Genomic DNA, 20268 nt, shown 5'->3' on the forward strand with positions numbered 1-20268 from the left:
CAAAAAACAAACTGTTACAGGATGCTACTTTATAGAATAACACATAAATATATAGGGCACTTAGAAACTCTAAACTGCTAGAGAAAAAAATGATAGAAGCACATGCCATGCCTTAAGGAGATTCGGGAATGATTGTCTTGCAATAAAGAATAATTGAAAAGTGCAGTTTCTCCCTCAAGGAGTTTGATCCCCAGATTTTTAATTTTGTTGTTTCTACATCTTTCACTAACCAACTACTTAATTCAACCCTCACTGTGAAGACAATAGCTGGTAATGGTTGTTGCTAGCCCAGAAGAATTTCTGAGACTTTAAATCTAGCACTTGGTGCAAGATTTCAGCCACTCTGCCTCTTCTTGCCCCATGGAATTGTTATAAGAGTGTTTCAAGGGTTCACCTTTAATAATAACCAGCACTTAATTAAAAAAAATTAAATGTAAACTTTACATGTGCTGCTGGCCATTTTGTCTTTTGATAGTTCAGCTGGATGAGATCCAACACTATCTTTTTTAATGGCCTAATTTCCTGGCAATAATAAAGATGAAGCTCGTAGATTATAGAATGCTTCTTCAATGACTCAGAAATGAAAGGGAGACTTCTAATAACTTCATTTTCTACAGTTATATTCTTGTCAATGGTAAGATTATTAAACTCTTGTGTATCCTTTTAAGAGCTGTATGTTTTATGAATGATGAGTAGTTATATTTTTATTTGGGGGATTAACACTTTCCCATACCTTTGTGCCACAAATACCTGCATAGTCATGGATGCCATAATAAGTTTGTTCTGGCATAACACAGTTTATAAAATGTGCCCACCTAAATTAAGTTTTGAATCACTCCAGCATATCATCGGTTAATTCATTTATCCAGGCAGTATTCATCAAACACATATATGGCATGCATGTGGTATATCAACCCTATGAGTTAGGCATTATTATTATTATTATTATTTTTGGCCTGTTTTACAGAAAACCAAGACCAGGAGAAGCTAAGCAATTTAACTAAGATCATACAGGGGAGGGAGAATACCATATTTTGGTAAGGAAGGTAAATTCTGGAGCCAGACTGCCAGGGTTTAATCCTGGCTTTGCAATTTACTAGCTGTATGACTTTGGGTAAGTTTCCCACTCTCTGTGTCCATGTTCCCTCATCTACAAAGTGAGAATAATCACAGCACATACCTCATAGGGTTGAAACATTTACAACACGACTAGCACTTGGTGCTCAATAAATGTGCCTATTCTTAATTAAGAAGGCTGTGGTCCAAATACTGGAGCCATATCCTTTGACTCCTCATGTGTTACTCTATCACACTACACTGTCTTTATGACAGCAAGTTATCTCTGTATAGTATGAGATTTAAATTCATCTCTGCAATATAGGCAAAACTTTTATCAATAATTATAATTTTTTGTTCATAATCATAGGCACTCATATAGGGAAGTGAACCAATGACCCACTGTTCTCTGTCCATCACTATGGAATGGCTAATAAAAGGTTTGGCAGAGAACAAACCAATACATATGGTTGTGGGCAACAGCTCCTTAACTACAGAATATGATCTCCATAAGGAAATGTTTATGTTAGGGAAAAGAATTCCCTCAGACAAGTGTGATCTGTAATATTGAATGTAGGCATCCCAAAGTTTGTTTGCCGTCATCAAGACAAACCAAACGGCCTGGAGCATCAGGGGGATGCTTGCCTTCACCCTAGGAGTCTTTCGTTAACTTTGAGTGTTTGAGTCTGCAGTGAGGGCAGGTGTCTCCCAAATGCCTTTAGGTGCAAGAGGCAGTCTGTTTCCAGTGCAGTGGTTCTAGGCTTGATTGCTCATTAGAACCACCTGAGGAGCTTGTAAAAATTCCGACATAAAGGGCACACCCCATACCAATTCCATTAGGATCTCTGGGAGAAGTACCAGGCAGTCGTCGTTTTTTAAAGCTCCCAAGGTGACTGCAATGCAGACTGGGAAGGTTCTGCTGGGAAGAGTATGATGTCACAAGTTAGCAACGCAGCCCTGTCCTAGTTGGCCACAAACAGATGCGTGAGTTCAGGATAGTCTCTCAACTCTGTGCTCCTCATCTTCCACTTCTACTGATGGACAAAAGCATGCCACCCTGCTTTAATTTGCTCCATGATTAGAATAAGACAGTATTTGTGAAAATAAAACACACTGAGGCAAGTTTGAACTGTTATTTTCCTTGAATGTGATACTTCCAGCAGGCAGAAAATCTCAGGTCAACTTCCACTGATACTGGACAGAAAGGGTGTCATGAAAACCCAGAGTAGCAAAGGGTAGCTGGGTTCGATGCCCAGCATCATAAAAAACACACAAACACACACCTGAGTGGAAACAATGCCCAGTAAGCCTTAGAAGGCACAACAGAAAATGATCCTATTTTATGGAAATAATTGAGAGGATGCTTTTCAACCACAGATTATCAGACTGCCGCCATAGGGGCAAGAAGTGGTAGAAAGGAATTTCAACTTCTAGAAAATTTGTTAAAAAAGGAAGCCCCAAGCCAGGTGGTGCGAAGTGGTAGAAAGGAATTTCAACTTCTACTAAATTTTCACTTATCCTTTCTTCTTTGTTTCTCTGCCATTCCCCTGCCCTCGTTCCTTCACCATTTTCTCCAATCAGCATCATTCATTGAATGTCTGTATCTAGACAGTTGACTGTGTGGGGATGTGAAGACACACACTGTGATCAGCCCTTTGAGAAGTTTACAAGAAGGCAGTGGGAGATAAGTGAAGGGATAAAATATGAGAATCATTGAAATGAAAGTTTATACAAAGTACTGTGGCATTTTCAACTCAGGTGTGAGAGAAAGCAATGAAGAAAATGAGTCAATGATATAAATGAATAAACAAACAAACAAACAAACAAATAAAACTGATGGGACTCTTCAAGAAAGATGACCTTGCCATTTGAGTTTTTTGATACATAAGGAAGAGACTGCCTGCCATACATATTCAAATATGAAATGAAGGCCAAAAAAATTTTTAAAAGAAAAAATATGTATTATTCTTGAATAGAAACCTCAAAAGGAGATGGCATTCACAAGAGAGTAAATTTAAAATTTTTACAAAGCATAATGAACAGTCCCATCTAAAGTATATTACTTCACATTTCTATGTCTGTTTGTTCATCTGTAAGTAGGTAGGGCACTCGCCTATCATGCATGAGGCATTGGGTTTGATCCTTAGCACAACATACATGTAAAATAAAAATGTTGTGTCCACCTAAAACTTAAAAAATAAATATTTTTTAAAAATGGTAACTGCTACATACCTACTCTACATGTGCCCAGCACAGAGTAAACATTTCGTAATCTTATTATGATTATCTAAAGGAAATTATGGTCCCTCACTAGGAACGCTGAAGAACTCAGATTTGCTTTTTTAATGGAAAGGAGAAGAATATTATTATTAATATTAAAAGTATTAATAACTAATCAAATATTAATATAAAGAGTAGTAAAGTCTATAAGAATATGTATATATGTATGTTTGAGGCAAGAAAATAAATTTAAAAATAGATAGGAGCATTGCTGGTGAAAATCATATAATTTATTAGAAGAAAAGAACTGTTCAGTTTAAATCTTTTCTTCTATCGATGGCAAATGTCATCAGACTAACAGGAACTATTAATCATTGTTTAAAAAGGAAGCCCCCAGCCAGGTGGTGAGGTACATACCTACCCCAGTGACTTGGGAGGCTGAGGCAAGAGGACTCTAAGTTTGAGTCTGGCCCCAGCAACTTAGCAAGACCTTTCAGCTACCACTGTGACTCAGTGGTAAAGTGACCCTAGGTTTAATCCCCAGTACCAAAAAGAAAAAAAAGGAGCCCCCAGATAAAGGCAAAACTGGTGAAGAGCATCTAGCTGGTTCAATAGGCCAACTATAAACTCAGAACAATGATAAGGAAGGAAAAGATAGATAGATGGATGATAGAGTCTATATAAATATGTGATTTGGATTAATAGTATTTCTTTTTTAATGAATTCTTTCTTTATTAAAACATCTTAATCTAAGCTATGTTAAAAAAAACACAAGATTGCAATCATTTTTTCAGTTTTAAATCTTTTTTACAGCATGTAGAAAATTCCTGCACATAAGACTATTATAGAATGCAACTTTTACTTTTATTCATATATTATTTGAAAACATGAAGATGGAATGACATTATTTAGATACCTTTCTGTTTCATAAAGCCCACAGTGATGAAACATTGCTAAGTTATTTGATTATCTTAAGGGTATGGTTATTGAAGATATTCTGCCTTCTAAAATAGGAACTTAAATTCAAATAAGCAGTAGTTCAAATTTTCTTTTTTTTTTCCCCCATTGGTATGTTCTATTTTCAGAAATTTTTATTCAGGTCCTTTATTAACTTTTAAATCCTACTATACTTTGTTTTTCATTTTTTAAAATTTGTTCTTTTATTTATTTTTTTGTTCTTTTTAGATATACATGACAGTAGAGTATATTTTGACATATGATACATACATGGAGTATAATTTATTGTAATTAGGATCCCATTCTTGTGGTTGTACATAATGTGGAGTCAAATTTTCTTTTTAAATTTTTATGTTTGTTGTTTTTAGATATACATGACAGTAGGGTGTATTTTGACATATTATACATATATGGAGTGCAACCCATTACAATTTTGAGTCCATTCCTGTGGTTGAACATGATGTGGGATTACACTGGTTGTGTATTCATGCTTGAGCATGGGAAAGTTATGTCTACTTCTACTGTCTTTCCAATTTCCATCCTCACTCCATTCCCTTCATTTCCCTCTGTCTAATCCAGCATACTATGATAATGCAGCCACATCAATGTTTACAACTTGGCTATTGTGAAATTGAACTGCTGTAAACATTGATGTGGCTGCATTATCGTAGTATGCTGATTTTAAGTCCTTTGGGTATATGCCGAGGAGTGGGATAACTGGGTCAAAGGTAGCTCCATTCCAAGTTTTCTAAGGAATCTGTATACTGCTTTCCCGAGTGGTTGCACCAATTTGCAGTCCCACCAGCAATTTCCCTCACATACTTACCAACATTTGTTGTTTCTTGCATTCTTGATAATTGCCATTCTGACTGGAGTGAGATGGAATCTCAGTGTAGTTTTAATTTGCAATTCTCTAATGGCTAGAGACGTTGAGCATTTCTTCATATATTTTTGACATTTGTATTTCTTCTGTGAAGTGTCTCTAGCTCCCTTACCCATTTGTTAATTGGGCTATTTGTTTTTTTGCTATTAAGTTTTCTGAGTTCTTTGTGTATCCTAAAGATTAATGCTCTGAGGTGATGGTGGTAAAGATTTTCTCCCATTCTGTAAGGCCTCTGTTCATGTTCTTGATTGTTTCCTTTGCTGTGAAGAAGCTTTTTAGTTTGATGCTATCTCATTTATTGATTCTTGATTTTACTTCTCGTGCTTTAGGAGTCTTGTTGAGGAAGTCTGTGTGAGCCAATATGATGGAGAATTGGGCCTACTTTTTCTTCTAGTAGACTCAGGTCTCTATTCTAATGTCTAGGTTCTTGATCCACTTTGAGTTTTGTGCAAGGTGAGATATTTCATGTAAAATTTACTAATGTCTTAATCATACTAGGTTTTCAATAAATTTGATGTAAATTTGATTGAAGACATAAGCTTTATAATCAATCACAAACTTATAAGCCAGTGATTGTAATGTGACTACAAATTAAGCCAACTTTATATAAGTATAGCACACAAATCAAGGGAGGTAGTAATTCCACTTGCATCTTTGCTGTTCAGATTAAATCAAGATCCTGATCCATTTCTGGAGTGTGTGTGTGTGTGTGTGTGTGTGTGTGTATGCTAGGAATTGAACCCAGGGCTTCGTTGCATGCTAGGCATGTGTTTTAACCCTGGGCTGCTCTCCCAGCCCTGCACATAAATTTTAACAGAAACACCAACAAAGTTTGCCATCAGAATGATGAAGATGGTTGTCTCTAGGACATCATGTCCTAACAAAAAGTTGAAGGAGCTGAGACTTCCTTGAGAGCTATCCTCAAATATTAGAAGGCTGTGTCCTATTAGGAAAGGAACCAGCCTACTCATTATTGCTCCAGAGGTCAGATTGAGGATCAATGGTAATTTGCAGCACTCCGATGAAGGGAGGAAATCGTAGCTCTCATTATTGTATCTGCCAAAAGAATGGGCAGCTTCCCAACAACACAATGGAGTGTTTTCTGTCATTGGCAAAGGTCAGATCTTGATGAATATGTTTGATATTCTTGCTTTGTGAAAGATCAAGATCTGCAATGTCCTTTCCAACTCCAATATTTTATTTTTCAACTTGAATGCTAAATTAGAAACTTGTTAAACTACAATGTCTGTGGTTTTTATGAGACATCTTTTATTTAATATGCAGATCTCACAGTGTTACACAGGCTGGCCTCAAATTCACAATCCTCCTGCCTCAGCCTCCTTTATAGCTGGGATTAGAGAGATACTGTGCCTGGCTATATGAGTTCTCTTAATACTGTCTTTATTACTATTGCCAAAAAGCAAAATTTCAGCAAATTTAATGACCACGTTGACTTTTGTTAGTGATTCTTTAACTACATCTCTTCTAAAGAATAAATAAGTGCTCCACGGGGTATGGCCAAGCAGGTTGATTTTACAAGGCAGCTAGAACAGGAACAAGGGAACAATAATGCCAAAAGAAGATTGGGCTAGGCATGGTGATGCATGCCTATAATCCCAGCTACTCAGGAGACTGAGGCAGGGGGATCACAAGTTTGAGACCAGCTGGGGCAATTTAGCAAGGTCCTATCTCAAAAATTTAAATGGGCTAGGGCTGTAGCTCAGTGGTAGAGCACTTGCCTAGCATGTATGAAGTCCTGGGTTCAATCCCCTAGTACTACAGAAAGTGGAAAAGAAGATAAGAAAAAAGGTGGATTGATTATTCACACTGCAGGTTCTGGTTTATTGGGTCCCTTCTGAGTGGTTCCGTAATCTTTAGTTTTGGTTGGTGGGTGGAACTGGTCAGTTTGGGAATTTTCCTTCTTCCTTAAAGTTTCAGTTTGACTGCATAGTACTGGGGTTGAGTAACTGCATTTTGGTTTGGTCTGTTGGGGCCTAGTGCGAGATCTCAGCCTAAAACGAAGGTCTCCCATAAATTTTATTTAACAACATAAATGATATATAAACAAATGTCATTATATTGAAAATAACTTTCAGTTCACAACCTACTCATTTCATGTAATATTGAATATTACAAAGTTCCAATAAAAGGAAGAAATTTGGAAAGTTTCTGAGCATTGTAATATGATTTGATCTATATGGTATATATCATTGCCCCATAATGACTTAATGAGAAATGAGTTATTTTCAACTTTTAACAGTTGTTAAAGAATCTGTGCTGTCAAGATCATTGTATAGTCTTGAGCAACTAATAAAAAAAAAACGAATCTATGCATAGCTCCTTATTTTAATACTCTAATTTCAGTGCTTGGAGATCCACATTTCATTGGAGAGTATTATAAATGGAAGAAAACTGATAAAGGACATCCTAAAGAATGGAAGCTAAAGTAAGAAATTTCAAATGCCTTGAATGGTATTATTCTATTAACTTGAGATATCCATCATTCCACTTTCTATTATCTAGCTGAACCATCAGAAGAAACTCTTGGAAATAACAACTTAAAAGCATAAAAACAATAATAAAGTATCATTTCTCCCTTTCATATTAACCCAGGTAGAAAACATCTTTTCTCTATTGGCTGCTGAAGATGGGGAAACTATGTGAGCCACAGTGAAGAAATCTCACAACAGCTTCCCCTTAATTCTCTTATTCCCACCCCCTCTTGTTCATGTCTTTATCAACATGCAACTTAGAAATAGTAAAACAAAACAAAACAAAAAACTGTTTATATATGACCAATTAGATTTTCACCCTTCTCATAGCTCCAAGCATCTTTTTTTCTTCCAAAGATTTCTCACTTAGGAACCAAATACATTAACTCCAATGAGGAAGTATGTAGTAAAATGCAAAAATAAATTATTATGATATCTTTGGAATCCTTGATCTTAGACCATTATTAAGGAAGGGAATTTAATCCATTTTTGACTTTTGGCTCCTAAAGGCAGGCGTGCCAGAGCATAGACCCCCCTCTGGATTCACAGAGTGGGTTGGAGTCATTTGGTATTCTGGTGTGTCTTTTTTTCAAGGTGTTCAATAAACATACTACATAAAACCAGGGGAGTGAAAGATTTGATATTTTTAAATTTATTTCATTTATCTTTTATCATTTACCTTTTTATTTCATTGACCTTTCTATCATTTAATTCTTTTTAAATTAATTTTTAAATTTTATATATGAGAGCAGAATGCATTTTAATTCTTATTACACATAGAGAGCACAACTTTTCATATCTCTGGTTGTATACAAAGTATATTCACACCAATTCATGTCTTCATACCTGTACTTTGGATAATAATGTCCATCACATGCCACCTTCATTGCTAACCCCATGCCCCCTCCCTTCCCTTCCCTTCCCACCTTTCTGCCCTATCTTGAGTTCTGCTCTCTTTTTTCCAGGTGGACATACAGGACCTATAAAAATAATGGGCTGTATTTTGAATTTGTGTAGAAGTTGCAGTTCTTAAAATAAACTTTCCTTTATTTAACGTTCTCGTTCAGATTGGATGTTTTAGTTGGACTTTTTTTTTTCCTTAGGTGACCTCTGCAACAACTTATCTTCAAGCCAAAGCAGAGGAAAGCTTTTGAATTCGATACTTTTCTACTTTCAGGATAAATTATAAGCAGAAGAGAAGTTCTTATTAGACACAGTTTGAATGAGAACAAGTGTTTTTGTTTTGTTTTGTTTTCCCTTAAAGACAAATTTCAATTTTCTTTTAGAGTTGAGGACACTTACTTAGAATATGAGGTTAATTTTGCTTTGACATGACTTCCTTTTTTATTTCCTTTAGTGGAACTGCTTTGTTTTATTTGTTTGATCACTGATTCATTATGTAACACCAGTATCCCACAGAACCCAAAGGTTTAGAAAAAGTAGGACCATGTTATTTTCAACTTACTCACCCACTTCTACATATGGCAAAAATAATTGTGAGCTGTTTGAGTGCTAGAACATTCTTCCAAGTACATTATTTTGAAGTTATAGGTCAAGTTATCATGTGCACAGTGACCCTGTCAGAATAAAACTCTCACACCTAATGCCATCTGGTGGTTGATGAGAATATATTTAAATCAAATGATGCTTCTTGTGAATTTTGGAAGTGATTAGTCAAAAAAAAAAAAAAAAAAAACAACTTTTCATAAAGTTTTTAAAAGTTGCATTTTATTATGACATAAATATTTGAACTTGCAAATGTGAAGAAGTATAGTAAAAACTTAAAGAATGGTGAAATTAGATTTCTTTTCAGAACAAATTTTGTGTTCATCGAAATACGCAAGGTATGATGAAGTGGCCAATTTATAGAGACTTAAATGACAAATATGTGGGGAATCTATGCAAGTGAGTCATCAGGTCTGTTTGTACACACAGTATGTGCTATTGAGTATCTCTGCTTTAATATATATTTGAAAATGCTTTCCTTGCACAGACATTTCCTGTTTAAGAAAAACAGAAAAAGGCAAGTTAGGAATATTTTATTTGCACAGTGTAAAGGAAAAAGACTTTTTTCTTTACTCCTGTCACTGTCTTGTCCTCCCCTATAGTCCTCCCCTACCCTCATCAATCAATTCCTGATTCTTAAGCAAAATGAGATTTGTCTTACTCTTATTTGGGAACCTAACATCTCTTCCCCATTTGTGCCTTCTGCCTGAGGTAAGTTTCTCAGCAGTGTCTTTGCTGGTGACCCAGAGTTAGGATTTGGTCTAAATTAAATGACAGGGCATAGAGTACATAAGTTCAGGGCACTAGAGCCAGACTGCCTGGATCTGAGTTCTGGCCCTGCCAGTTACCAGCTCTGTGACCTTGAGAGAGTTCTCTGACTTCTTTGGGCTTCCGCTGTATCTGTTAGCAGTTAATAAGTGTACTTCTCCTACAAAGAGGCTATGAAGAAAATAAAAATTAAAACATGTAAATGCTTATAATGGTGTCTGGCACAAGGTAGGTATTCACAAGATGTGCTATTATTCATGCCTTTTCTGCTGAGGCCATAGTTCAGTTCACAGATGGAAAATTTTTCTCTGGAAGCAGCATGGGAAAGAGCATGGGCTTTGGAGTCAGACAGATCTGGGAGAAATTCCTACCCACCCTGAACTTGTTTCCTCATCCATTACATGGAGATAACGTGACCTACCTGGCCAAGTTGTTGTGCACTGAATCTCTTGAATGAGATCATACATTTAAAACCATACAGTATGGTACAGAAACATTAGCTCTTGCAAAGAGGGGAAGATGAAAGTTCATACTTCCAACATTTTAGAAAACAAAAATCATCTGTCAGAAATATACAAAGATTAGAAAATTTTGTCAGGCTAGAAAACAACACCCACCATGGCCTCATTTATGGTAGGACCCATGATGCCTGTGGCTCCTTTATCCTTCTCTTTGCCTCCACTTGCCTTGCTCCTAACAAAGTGTTTCACAAGCATGACATGAAGATCCAACTCAAACATCTCTTTGTGAAACTGTATCTGACATGCTCAGGCATCCCCAGGTCCCCTGTCCTCTCTTCCTGTAGTGCCCTTTCCTTGTCTCTTTCAAAACCTGTGGTGCAGAAATTCCTCTGTTCACAGTGAGTGACCAGGACAGGGCCATCGGTATACCTTTGTATTCTCCATACTTAGCATGGTGCCTGGCAAATAGTAGGCACTCAACTAATGTTTTTTGAAAGGCACATACTTATCCTGTTTCTCCTTAAGATTAAATGTGAAAGCAGTTAATTTTAGGAAAAATAAAATTTAGCTGTAGACTTCTATTAAGGCCCCTTCTAATGTAGACTCATTGTTCTATTTTAGGAGTATTAGGGTATAGTGATGAATGGAATAAAAACTAGAAATATAAATGACTATCTTGAATATTTTAGACAGGTTATGGAACTTTACACGTTTTAGTTACTATTAACAGATACTGATTGTCATACTAATCAGTTCATAAATATTCATTAACTAATCATTTTTGATATTCATTTCTACTGTTTTTTTTTTCTTTCCCAGTGCCTTGACTGTCTCTTGGATCTTCCTGCAAATGCTTTTTTTCTGTCAAGATGTAGGAAAGAATGTAATCCAGAATCTAATCAGCAGATTGTATTTATTTTCTCTAGAAAAATAGTGAGAGAAAGTAATGAAAGCTGTTCTTTTGAGTGTTCTCGCTTATGCACATATAAAATTGTGTTGTGCTCTACAGTTAATGATTGCTTATGCAAAAACAGAGAAATCTGCATCAGTCATCTAAGTTTTGGCAGCCATCAAGTTTTCTAAAGAAAAGTTACTAATTCTGGTGGAGTTTTACATTCAGTGTAGCTTTAGAGAAGAACATTGCTCTTGCCCATAAGCAGAGGTGTAGAGGGAACAGGAAGTAGTAACATGGGAAAGTACTATCACTGTGCCAGGCTCTCTTTATTCCTGAGGTGCTGCTGGCCACCCTGTGGAGTTGACAGTCAGGCTTCTGAGTGTAACCCACTGTGATATAGCCTTCACTTCTTTCAGAGCCACAACTAATTAACCTCTACTCCAAACAACTAATTAACCTCTACTCCAAGTTGCACCGCTTGGCTCGCCCTGATGACAGCTTCAAGGAAGGCTCCTCGCTCCCCTTTTCAACTGAGTTGCCACTCCTGACACTTCCCTCTTGAAAATTCTGTAAAACTAGAAGTGAATGTTATTTATGGTTTACCAACAGAAAAAAATTTAGGCACAAAGAGATTAAGGAGAGCTTGCCTAAGGTTATTGATAAATGCAAATTTTGTTTAAAAATTAAAACAAGTATTTCCTACTTGCTTACTAATATGTACTTTTGCTTAAAATGTTCAGGTAAGTGTAAAATCATGGCCCATTCAACTGCATGCATGCGCAAATAAAAATCTGCCTTTTGTGGAATTTTTTTTTTTTGGTCAACATCACGGTTTATTATCTAACAATGTTGCTTCCCTTTTTGTTCATGGAAAAACAATTAACATCTGCTGTATGAAATACTAATATAAAACTTTCTTATGTTTATGAAATACACTCTGGTTGTAGTTGTCTTTATAAATTAAGGAGCTAAAACATATACTATTTCTAAGTTGCTTTAGTGTCTGATTTTGTGAATATGTGTTTTAACTTCCAAAAACATGTCATCTTTCTTTTAGTATGCTTAAATTTGATTCCCTTTTCTCCTAGTGTATGGAAAATTTCATGCTGAGTACTTTCATTTAATGTATTTGTTATCCTTTTAGGGGTACTGAATTTAAACATTGTTTTTATAGGTTTACATAATTATATCTAATGCAATTTTTAGGAATTTTTTTATTCCTCAAAGATTAAACCTTGAGTGCCATCTTGTGACTAAAACGGGAATTAACACTATGTTTTAAAATATAGGTATGTGGGTGAAATGTAGACATATAGACAAAGGGAAAAAAAAATCCCTTTAAAAAATAATTTCTACCAGGCATTTACTTGGGTGTTTTTAGATACAGGGAGCTCAGTAGCAAGCATTCAAACAGCTCTACTGTTTCTTCTAGGTTACAACTTGACACCTAACAGTATCAACCATTCCAAATTCTCATTTGTCTGCAAAATTGTCCAGAAAATGAGAATTATCTCTACTTTATGAAGAACATATCATAAAGAGTTAAAAAATAAGATTCCACAAGGTTGCACACTTAGTAACAGAGTTGAAATTTAACACTGCCAACCCAATGCCACACTCATTATTTTTTCCATTAGATTGAGCTGCCCCAAGTGTGCCAGGCACCATGTCTGATACTGAGGACCTGCAATGGCTTTGGGGATGGACATAAGGCATGATTAAAAGGATGCTTTTATACAAGAAAAGAAAGTATGCCACTTTTTCTTCAAAACAACACGAATAAGGCTATTTTTGGTTTGTGTAATTGCCCTTTCAGTCTTAGAAAATAGTTATCATATTTTTCTCCCATTAAATTTTCTGTTTTTCAGAATAAGCAAATCCAATTCTTTCAACTTTTTTTTAAACATGAAATCTATATTTTTTGGTCCCCTTTTATGGAAATAATTCATTTCATCAAATTTTCTCTCAGCATGTAACCCAAACTGCTGTGATTTCTGGTTAGAGCACAGAATTTGGTGAAACCTCTTATATTACAAACATCGTAGCTTAAGGTTGCTTCCCCTCTTCTCTACTCCTCAAAGAGAGTTTTGATATAAGTAAAAATGCATATGAAACATTTTTCCCTAAGAAACTGCTTCTTTGGTTCTCTCCCACATTTTGAGGGGACTCCCCCTGCTTCTTTCTTTCCTTCCTTTCTTCCCTCCATTTCTCCTTCCATCTTCTCTTTTATTCTCCCCCCTCTGTCTCCCTCCCTCTCCCTAATCTTTCAAGCTCCCTCAGCCCCCTCCCCTAGGACCAGAGGAATCTGATGCCTGCACTGGCTCCCCTCAAGGTCATCCTCCCAGAGGTGAGAGGAAGGAGGTACCCACTCCCCAGAGACTTACTAGATTGTGTTTTACCAGAAAGGTAAAATGAGGACGTCTAGAAGTTCCCTTAGAACATGTTAACAAAAGCTGGGTTGTTAATGGAAGGATACAATCAATTTTATGACTCTTGCTATGCACATAAAGCTGCTTTTCAAGAACAAGTTGCAATTCACAGTGCTGCCAAACTTAGGGAAGAACTTAAAAATGAACCAGCTTTAAGGTTTTTTTTCATTGTAGGCATTAATTTGCATTTCTTTAGTGACATGAAATATTTTTGCATGCAAAACATGTATTTTCAGTTATATAATGGAAAATGAGTGAATTTTCAAAAAGGCGATAACAATATTTATATCATTCTGAAGACAAAGGCTGATTGGTAGAGGAGAAAAGGTATAAATCATGCTAGGCTGTTTCCTAAAGCCCTGTTTGCCCTGAGGAAAACAAAACAAAATGAAATCCTAAGGATTTTTTTTTTTAAAGTGAAAGGTTCACAAAATCTATGCTCATAAAATTATTTGTGTTCCTGCTAGCTAGAGACCTCATAATTTAAGGGACACGGGATAGATTTCAGAAGGGTCATGTCTTGGTCATGGGGCCAACCAAATTAGCCCTCAGATAAAGGCTATCTTTGAACTACAAAAAGTTTAAAACTAAGCTGTGACGGTTTTAAACTGATTCAGAGCAGGGTGTGCATGCCTGTAATCCTAGTGACCCTGGGGGCTGAGGCAGGAGGAAAGTTCAAAGCCAGCCTCAGCAATTTAGCAAGGCCTGAGCAGCTTAGCAAGACTCTGTCTGTCCCCCAAAATAAAAAGGACTGGGGATGTGGCTCCGTGGTTAAGTATCCCTGAGTTTACTCCCAGGTGCCAAAAATAAAAAACAAACAACAACAACAAAAACAAAAAGGATTCAAGAGATACCAAATTGCATTCCAGAACAGAGCACAGTCATGTTTATAGGAATATAACAAAAATTCAGCACTGAACAATGTAAAATTTGCTGTTTCCAGCACTGCATAAAAAATCATGTCATGCAAATAAGCAGGAAAACATGACTCAGGACCAGAGAGAAAGAATCAGTTGACATAGATTAATAAGTGATAAAGATGATGGAATTAGTAGATATGGGCCCTAAGGCAGGTATTCTGCATCTTACAAAATATACTCAAGTAGCTAAAACAAAAATCCATAAAGATGATTTTTTTAAAAAAAGAAATGTATGTGAAAAGAAGGTATGTGAAATACCAGGGAACAACTAGAATTAATGTCTAAATTCTTCTTTTAAGTGAAAACTGAAAGTTCTTTTTTTTTTCTTTGTGTGTTTGTGTGTGTGTGTTTGTGTGTGTGTGTGTGTGTGTGTGTGTGTGTGAGAGAGAGAGAGAGAGAGAGAGAGAGAGAGAGAGAGAGAGAGAGAGCATGCCCTGTACTGGGCATAGGGATTTAACCCAAGGGCACTCTACCATTGAACTACATCTCCAGCCCCCACCCCCAATTTTTAAAATTTCTTTTAATTTTGAGAAAACTCATGAAGTTGCCCAGGCTAGCCTCAAACCTGTGATCCTCCTGTTTTAGCCTTCGTAGTTCCTGAAATTACAGGCATGCACCATCGTGTCTAGCTAATGTTCTGGACTTAATAAGAAAGACAAAAAAAATAAATGTTAAGGCCAAGATCTTATAGTAAAACCAAATCTTCTATTCGTGAAATTGTAAAGAAGGAAAAAGAAATTTGTCCCAGGTTTTCTTTTGTACCACAAACTGCAGATGTTATGACCATAGTAAGTAATAACTAGTTAAGATAGAAAAGACATTAAGTGTAAGCATGCATGTATAGGAGAAACATAATGGGCTTTGGTACCACCTATGATTTCTGACACCCACTGACCCAATGGGGGGGGGTCTTAGAATATATCTACATAGAATATATCTTAACCATATTTTGAGTCACTAAGTTTGTTGTTAGTTTATTGTGGTGGCCGTAGGAAACTAATATTCTTTGCTGTACCACATGATGTTTTCATTACTTTTACAATATCAATTTTATATCATGTTTGTTTATTTTTCTTCCTTTTTTTATTTATTTTTATTGGTTGTTCAAAACATTACAAAGCTCTTGACATATCATATTTCATACATTAGATTCAAGTGGGTTATGAACTCCCATTTTTATCCCAAATACAGATTGCAGAATCACATCGGTTACACATCCACATTTTTACATAATGCCATATTAGTAACTGTTGTATTCTACTACCTTTCCTATCCTCTACTATCCCCCCTCCCCTCCCCTCCCATCTTCTCTCTCTACCCCATCTACTGTAATTCATTTCTCTCCTTGTTTTTGTTTTTTTTTCCCATTCCCCTCACAACCTCTTATATGTAATTTTGTATAACAATGAGGGTCTCCTTCCATTTCCAAGCAATTTACCTTTTCTCTCCCTTTCCCTCCTACCTCATGTCTCTGTTTAATGTTAATCTTTTCCTCCTGCTCTTCCTCCCTGCTCTGTTCTTAGTTGCTCTCATTATATCAAAGAAGACATTTGGCATTTGTTTTTTAGGGATTGGCTAGCTTCACTAAGCATAATCTGCTCTAGTGCCATCCATTTCCCTGCAAATTCCATGATTTTGTCATTTTTTAGTGCTGCGTAATACTCCATTGTGTATAAATGCCACATTTTTTTTTTTATCCATTCATCTATTGAAAGGCATCGGGGTTGGTTCCACAATCTAGCTATTGTGAATTGTGCTGCTATGAACATCGATGTGGCAGTATCCCTGTAGTATGCTCTTTTAAGGTCTTCAGGGAATAGTCCGAGAAGGGCAATAGCTGGGTCAAATGGTGGTTCCATTCCCAGCTTTCCCAGGAATCTCCATACTGCTTTCCAAATTGGCTGCACCAATTTGCAGTCCCACCAGCAATGTAGAAGAGTACCCTTTTCCCCACATCCTCACCAGCACTTCTTGTTGTTTGACTTCATAATGGCTGCCAATCTTACTGGAGTGAGATGGTATCTTAGGGTGGTTTTGATTTGCATTTCTCTGACTGCTAGAGATGGTGAGCATTTTTTCATGTACTCGTTGATTGATTGTATGTCCTCCTCTGAGAAGTGTCTGTTCAGGTCCTTGGCCCATTTGTTGATTGGGTTGTTTGTTATCTTATTGTCTAATTTTTTGAGTTCTTTGTATACTCTGGATATTAGGGCTCTATCTGAAGTGTGAGGAGTAAAAATTTGTTCCCATGATGTAGGCTCCCTATTTACCTCTCTTATTGATTCTCTTGCTGAGAAAAAACTTTTTAGTTTAAGTAAGTCCCATTTGTTGATTCTTGTTATTAACTCTTGTGCTATAGGTGTCCTATTAAGGAATTTGGAGCCCGACCCCACAATATGTAGATCGGAGCCAACTTTTTCTTCTATCAAACGCAGAGTCTCTGATTTGATATCAAGCTCCTTGATCCATTTTGAGTTAACTTTTGTGCATGTCAAGAGGAGGGGATTCAGTTTCATTTTGTTGCATATGGATTTCCAGTTTTCCCAGCACCATTTGTTGAAGATGCTATCCTTCCTCCATTGCATGCTTTTAGCCCCTTTACCAAATATAAGATAGTTGTAACTTTGTGGATTAGTCTCTGTGTCCTCTATTCTGTACCATTGGTCCACCCGCCTGTTTTGGTACCAGTACCATGCTGTTTTTGTTACTATTGCTCTGTAGTACAGTTTGAAATCTGGTATCGCTATGCCGCCTGATTCACACTTCCTGCTTAGAGTTGCTTTTGCTATTCTGGGTCTTTTATTTTTCCATATGAATTTCATGATTGCTTTCTCTATTTCTACAAGAAATGCCGTTGGGATTTTGATTGGCATTGCATTAAACCTATAGAGAACTTTTGGTAATATCGCCATTTTGATGATGTTAGTTCTGCCTATTCATGAACAGGGTATATTTTTCCATCTTCTAAGATCTTCTTCTATTTCTCTCTTTAGGGTTCCGTAGTTTTCATTGTATAAATCTTTCACCTCTTTTGTTAGGTTGATTCCCAAGTATTTTATTTTCTTTGAGGATATTGTGAATGGGGTGTTCTTCCTCATTTCCGTTTCAGAAGTTTTGTCACTGATATACAGAAATTCCTTTGTTTTATGCGTGTTGATTTTATATCCTGCCACTTTGCTGAATTCATTTATTAGTTCTAGTAGTTTTTTTGTAGACCCTTTTGGGTCTTCTAGGTATAGAATGATGTCATCTGCAAATAGTGATAATTTAAGTTCTTCTTTTCCTATTTTTATGCCTTTAATTTCTTTCGTCTGTCTAAATGCTCTGGCCAGTGTTTCGAGAACTATATTGAATAGAAGTGGTGATAGAGGGCATCCCTGTCTTGTTCCAGATTTTAGAGGGAATGCCTTCAATTTTTCTCCATTCAGAATGATGCTAGCCTGAGGCTTAGCATAGATAGCTTTTACAATGTTGAGGTAAGTTCCTGTTATCCCTAGTTTTTCTAATGTTTTATTAGAAATAAATATTTTAATGTTTAAAGGGATGCTGTACTTTGTCGAATGCTTTTTCTGCGTCTATCAAGATGATCATATGGTTCTTATCTTTAAGTCTATTGATGTGGTGAATAACATTTATTGATTTCCGTATATTGAACCATCCTTGCATCCCAGGGATGAATCCTACTTGATCATGGTGCACAATTTTTTTGATGTGTTTTTGTATCTGATTTGCCAGAATTTTATTGAGGATTTTTGCATCTAGGTTCATTAGAGATATTGGCCTGTAGTTTTCTTTCGTTGAGGTGTCTTTGTCTAGTTTCGGAATCAGAGTGATGTTGGCCTCATAGAATGAATTTGGAAGATCTCCCTCTTTTTCTATTTCCTGAAATAACTTGAAAAGTATTGGTATTAATTCTTCTTTAAAGGTTTTGTAAAACTCTGCTGTATACCCGTCCGGTCCTGGGCTTTTCTTGGTTGGTAGTCTTTTTTATTGCTTCTTCTATTTCATCCATTGATATTGGTCTGTTCAAATTGTGTGTATCCTCCTGACTCAGTCTGGGCAAATCATATGACTTAAGAAATTTATTGATGTCTTCACTATCTTCTATTTTATTGGAATATAGGTTTTCAAAATAATTCCTAATTATCTTCTGTATTTCTGTAGTATCTGTTGTGATGTTGCCTTTTTCATATCGTATGTTAGTAATTTGAGTTCTCTCTCTTCTTCTCTTCGTTAGCATGGCTAAGGGTCTGTCGATCTTATTTATTTTTTCAAAGAACCAACTTTTAGTTTTGTCAATTTTTTCAATAGTTTCTTTTGTTTCCATTTCGTTGATTTCCGCTCTGATTTTAATTATTTCTTGCCTTCTGCTACATTTGCTGTTGTTTTGCTCTTCCTTTTCTAGGGCTTTGAGATGAAGTGTGAGCTCATTTATTAGTTTGTTTTTTCTTTTTTTGAGGAATGACCTCCAGGCGATGAATTTCCCTCTTAAAACTGCTTTCATTGTGTCCCATAGATTCTGATATGTTGTGTCTGTATTTTCATTTATCTCTAAGAATTTTTTGATTTCCTCCTTTATGTCTTCTGTAACCCATTGATCATTCAGTAACATATTGTTCATTTTCCATGTGATGTAGGATTTTTCCTTCCTTCTTTTATCGTTGATTTCCAGTTTCATTCCATTATGATCAGATAAAATGCATGGTATTATCTCCACCCCTTTATATTTACTGAGGGTTGCCCTATGGCATTATATATGGTCTATTTTTGAGAAGGATCCATGTGCTGCTGAGAAAAAAGTATATCCACTTGATGATGGTTGATATATTCTATATATGTCAGTTAAGTCTAGGTTATTGATTGTGATATTGAGTTCTATAGTTTCTTTATTCAACTTTTGTTTGGAGGATCTGTCCAATGGTGAGAGAGGTGTGTTGAAGTCACCCATAATTATTGTGTTGTGGTCTATTTGATTCTTGAACTTGAGGAGAATTTGTTTTATGAACGTCACAGCACCATTATTTGGTCCATAAATATTGATAATTGTTATGTCTTGTTGGTGAATGGTTCCTTTTAACAGTATATAATGTCCTTCCTTATCCCTTTTGATTAACTTAGTCTTGAAGTTGATTTTATTCCATATGATGATGGCCACCCCTGCTTGCTTACGAGGACCGTGTGCGTGGTATATTTTTTCCCAATCTTTCACCTTCAGCCTGTGTATGTCTTTTCCAATCAGATGTGTCTCTTGGAGGCAGCATATTGTTGGATTTGTTTTTTTAATCCATGTTACCAGCCTATGTCGCTTTATTGGAGAGTTTAAGCCATTAACGTTTAGAGTTACTATTGATATATGATTTGTACTTCCAGCCATGTTTGATTATTTATCTTTTTTTTTTAATTTAGTTTGTTTCTCCATGATTAGCTTTCCCCCTGCCCTCTTCTTTACTGAGGTACTTCCCACTGATGGTTTTGGTTATTGTTTTTCATTTCTTCCTCGTGTAGTGTTTTGCTCAAGATGCTTTGCAATGCTGGTTTTCTGGCTGCAAATTCTTTTAGCTTTTGTTATCATGAAAGATTTTTATTTCATTGTCGTACCTGAAGCTTAATTTTGCTGGATACAGAATTCTTGGTTGGCATCCATTGTCTTTCAGTGTTTGAAATACGTTGTTCCAGGATCT

At 36.2% G+C, this 20268-nt stretch overlaps 1 protein-coding gene across 1 annotated transcript in view; it reads left to right on the plus strand.

The window, feature by feature from the left end:
• The window catches only part of Ube2u (ubiquitin conjugating enzyme E2 U), a 38448-nt gene extending 30882 nt beyond the window's left edge, over window positions 1–7566 (plus strand). The window contains exon 8 of the mRNA XM_027949465.2: window positions 7481–7566. Within this exon, the coding sequence (XP_027805266.1) occupies window positions 7481–7566 (86 nt within the window). The remainder of the gene's footprint in view (window positions 1–7480) is intronic.
• Window positions 7567–20268: the final 12702 nt, after the last annotated feature.

Source organism: Marmota flaviventris, chromosome 10 (assembly GCF_047511675.1).
Source record: "Marmota flaviventris isolate mMarFla1 chromosome 10, mMarFla1.hap1, whole genome shotgun sequence".
NCBI classification, from domain to species: Eukaryota; Metazoa; Chordata; class Mammalia; order Rodentia; family Sciuridae; genus Marmota; species Marmota flaviventris.